The sequence below is a fragment of the Merops nubicus genome, unplaced genomic scaffold (assembly GCF_000691845.1).
Source record: "Merops nubicus isolate BGI_N331 unplaced genomic scaffold, ASM69184v1 scaffold21222, whole genome shotgun sequence".
Classification (NCBI taxonomy): Eukaryota; Metazoa; Chordata; class Aves; order Coraciiformes; family Meropidae; genus Merops; species Merops nubicus.
In genome coordinates this window covers 16,539-20,803 of record NW_008594540.1, presented here as the reverse complement: position 1 = coordinate 20,803, position 4,265 = coordinate 16,539, and the positions used below count along the sequence as shown (strand labels likewise).

The window sequence follows — 4,265 nt, the reverse complement described above, 5'->3', positions numbered from 1 at the left end:
CACCAGCAGTCCTGCTTCTGCAGCCTCTCCATCCACCTCCTCGAGTACTCAGTCCTCCACGACCTCCACCACCACCACCGCCACGTCGGTCTCCCAGACGATCTCCAGTGAGTAGCCCAGGGCTTCTGCAGCTTTGGGGGGGTGGGCAGCGGGGGGTGGGGGTGCTGCCCTGGGGAATTACTGCAGCAAAAACTTGGGATCCAGGAGGAAGTGATCTCAACGTGGAGTATGAGTTTAAAGTACAGTATCTGATCCAGAAGAACCTTGCATGTGAACCTCTTTTCCCACCAATCTGAAAGTTACTTCATGAGAGTTAACACTAGATCAGCATGCAACTCTTTTTCTTTAGGTCTTTGTGTATTTTTCTTCTGCTGTTATCACATCATCTCAAAGCTGTTATGCATCCATTTCCTTTTGACTGTAGATAAAGCTAAACTGGTTTTGGAAGTATTTCACAAGAAAAGTTAATCTGAGGTAGGAATTACAGTTGTAGCAATTGCCTGTTGGTTTCCAAACCGGCGTCTGTCGTGGTAAGAGGCTGAGTGGGTCTCAAGAGTCCTGTTCCTGGGCTGCAGGAATCAGCTGACTGCAGGACAGAGCTGCTTCTGGTGTATTGCTTTTGTTGGCATTATTCTTCTGACTGAGCCTGGTAAGATCCCATCTGCTTGAGTGGCACAAAAGAGGAAAAAGAAAGTCCTTAGAGCCCTTATAATTCACTCAGCATCTTTAAATCATGGAATTATTTAGTTTGGAAGAGACCTTTGAGATCATCGAGTCCGACAGATCAGTGCTGATTAGATGGGCTCAGCTTTTACTTCCAGGGGCTTTCCAGCTGAGGGAGCCTCTGGAGGAAAAGGAGCTGAAGTTGTGCAGCATGCACATAGTGCGTGTTCCTACGTACTGCCTGTGTGTATTGTAAGTCATATGATTTATACTAAGATATATATGCCAACAAAGTGCCTTTGGTGCAGAGAGGTACAGAGCTGTATATGATGTGCTACGGATCTGTTTGCACATGTGAGTGTCAGCAGCAAATGGGTAGGGTCACCCAGTGTGCCCAAAGCCAGGCATGCGTGCTGAGGAGCAGCTCGGGCAGTGCCCCTTGCCCTGCCCACACGCAGGGCTGGGGAAGCCCAGCAGCTGTGCTGGGCAGGAGTCTGTCCTTGGGCTGCACTGGCAGAACCGTGGGCACGAGTCTGGCCACAGAGCTTGCAGAAGGTGAGCAGCTGCAGAACTTCTCTCTCCAGCTGCATCCCCTGCAATGACTTCTGTCTTTTTCCTGTAACAGAGTAGACGAGTCAAGTTGAACTCACTGTTTAGCACAGACTTCAGAGATGTGTGTGTGAAAGGCAGTCATATTTAGGTACCCCTCAAATCCATGCTTTCAGTTAACTCTGGAGGGAGGACAGAGCACTGGAGGAGCAAATCATTTGTGCTGCTCGGAGCATTTTAGGGAGTTTATTTAATTTGAAAAGTAATTTGGTTAACTTAGCACTGCATTCAGCTGTTGAAATAAGGTCTGCTCGACCTGTTTAGCTGAGTAGCAGGAAGGAGGCAGAGGTGAGTGTGAGCTTCCAGCCTGATGCCAGGCTTGTGAGAGCTGGTCCCGCTTTCGGAGTTGCGCTTTGTGCCCCTTCTCTGGAACACCATTTCCTGATACTGAATGCTGAGAATCTGTCCCACTTCTACCTGTTCTACCTGCTAAACTTTGTCTTTGCTTTCAAGAACTGTTACTGTTGGTGTCTGTGCCTAGGTGATAAAATTCTGTCACTTAAAAATAATTTTATAACTCTCAGACCTGGCCTGTATAAAGACTGGGACTTCTGGCTGAGCTTCGTTCTTGTCTGGTACTGATATGACCTAGGTCTTAAATCACATACTGACTGTCTGCTCCATTTCCCTAAATTTTAGGCAGTCCTAAGAAATTTCACCCTTTCTGAAAAGCTTAACAACAGACCAAACATAGTTACTTAAATATGCTAATACTGGTGTGTTATTTGGAATACTTCCAGTGGTAATTAAATACTGAAGAAACGCACGGTGTGCCCATATACAGTGTGGTTGTAAGTTGGTGTGGTTGCCCTTTTTTTTTTAGCTTATTTTTACAACAGTTTGCCCCCCTCCAGCCAGTCTTGCAGTGTGAGCTTGCAGGGCTGGTCAGTGGGTTTAACCAGTCCTGTCCCTGGTTCCCATGTGCCAGCCTGTTGGCTGTTTACTCCCAGTCAGATGCTGATCTCAGTCATGCTGCAAGGGTTAGGCATCGAATGCTGGTAGTGTATCTTCCCACTGGGAGGCACTGAAGATTAAGAAAGCTCTTGCAGCCTCTGAACAAAAGTACTTTCCTTTTCCTCGCTTATTTACACATTTTTTTTAATTGACATTTTTCTGTTCTAGGATCACAGCTTACTAAAGCATGATTTTAGACAGACTGCTGACATACTGCTGCCATTATTGTTAAAAAAACAGAACCTGTGTTCATTTAGTTTAAGAACAACCTTGTTCCATTTTGAAATGCTCTGTAACATTCCCTTTTTATTTTCCTGAGCAGGGATACAGAGTAGAACTTCATTTCAGGCTGTATTTGTCCTTTGATACACCTTTGCTACTGCTATGGAGACTTGTTAGGTGTAAAGAATGGGACAAAGTAAAATTCCGAGTTACTTGCTTTGTGAATATTTAATGTTACAGAGGAGACAAAGGTTTTTTTTGTCCAAGGGTGTCTTCCTGCTGATTATATCTGAGCATATCTGCTTCTATAACATCTGTTGGGAAACAGAGAGCCAGTATGTTTGCAGTAAATATATTGCAGTGTCGAAGATACAAGGTGTTCTTTGTGTTTTTTTTATCAGCACCTACCACACAAGACCAGACCCCGAGTTCGGGTGTTTCAGTTGCCACACCATCAGTCAGTGTTTCAACCTCTGCTCCTTCTGCTACACCTGTGCAGACTGTACCCCAGCCAGTCCCACAGACATTGCCTCCTGCAGTTCCTCATGCAGTACCGCAGCCAACTGCAGCAATTCCTGCTTTTCCACCAGTAATGGTACCTCCATTTCGTGTCCCCCTTCCTGGCATGCCTATTCCACTTCCAGGTAAATTGGCGAACTGTAATTGTCTTGTCCGCTACATGTCCATGTTGTCAATTTGTTTGCACTCATGTGTCCACTGTGTATGGAACTTGCCTGAATCCTCTCCGCTCAGAGTAGCTTTGAAAGAATTCAGGGTTAGCAGACAGACTTTTTAATTAACAAAGAATATGAAGTTTTTTGACTTCTGCTTCTAGCTCTTGGATACGCATATCAGAAAACAGCTGCAATTCGTAACGTAAAAAATGTTCCTTTAGATGATTGGAAAATGGAAGAATTGCACTGAATGCTACTTAGTCTCATGGCACGTGTCTATCTTGTCATCTTATTTTAAAAAAAAAGTGAGCTGGACAGAGCCATGTGCCTGACAATATCGTAGCAATATATGTTACTAGTTTGTATTAAAATTACAATTGTAATATGGCTCTAATTTTTTTCTCTTTGCTTGATTTAGACCTTAAGTCTTGCACATAAATATTTATTAGGGTGTGGATTATAGCTGAAAGAAGTGAAAAGAAAAGAATATATTTATGAGCATGAAAGATGACCATTCAGGGGCCTTGCCCCTGAGAGATGAGGTGTTTCCAGTTCTCTGGGTTTGCAGCTATTGAGTGTGATGCTGAACGTGTGCACAAAACATTGAGGTTGGCCCAGAGGACCAGGGTGTTATTCATAGGCTTTAGAAGTAAAGACCATGGGCTATAAATCTTAGATGACACCCCTCTGGTTCCTGCATGGATTGATAGATGACACCCCTCTGGTTCCTGCATGAATTGTATTTTCTGAAGTTTTTATAAAATATTTAGATACTTAAGGAAATAATTTTAAACTGGCAAAATTTTGGACTCAGCTGCTGTTTGTGATTGCTGCAGAGCTCCTCTGGAGAGTTCGGGAGAGCCACTCCCTGCATAAATACCATCTTTAGTTTGGGGGGATATGGTTGAGTTTCTGCTCCAGTACAAATGTATGAATATTTTTTTGGTGTGGAGCAGCACTAAACATATACCAAGAGCTGGTGATTTTCTGTTGCAAAGTAAGTTGAGACTGCAGTTGTATCAGATAGAACAGATAGATTAGTTTCTGATTAAGAATTACAAAGAAGCAGCAGCTCTGAGCAGCATCCTCCTATTTTTGACTCCTATTTTTGACTCTCTGTACAAGCTGAGCGAAGTCACTTAA

The 4,265-nt window shown here is 43.8% G+C and overlaps 1 protein-coding gene across 1 annotated transcript in view; it reads left to right on the top strand.

Moving 5' to 3' along the window:
- The window catches only part of LOC103768666 (transcription elongation regulator 1-like), a gene marked incomplete at its 3' end in the record, with an annotated part of 22,837 nt that overhangs the window by 3,732 nt on the left and 14,840 nt on the right, over positions 1–4,265 (top strand). The window contains 2 exon segments of the mRNA XM_008935818.1: positions 24–107; positions 2,850–3,092. Of these exon segments, the coding sequence (XP_008934066.1) occupies positions 24–107; positions 2,850–3,092 (327 nt within the window).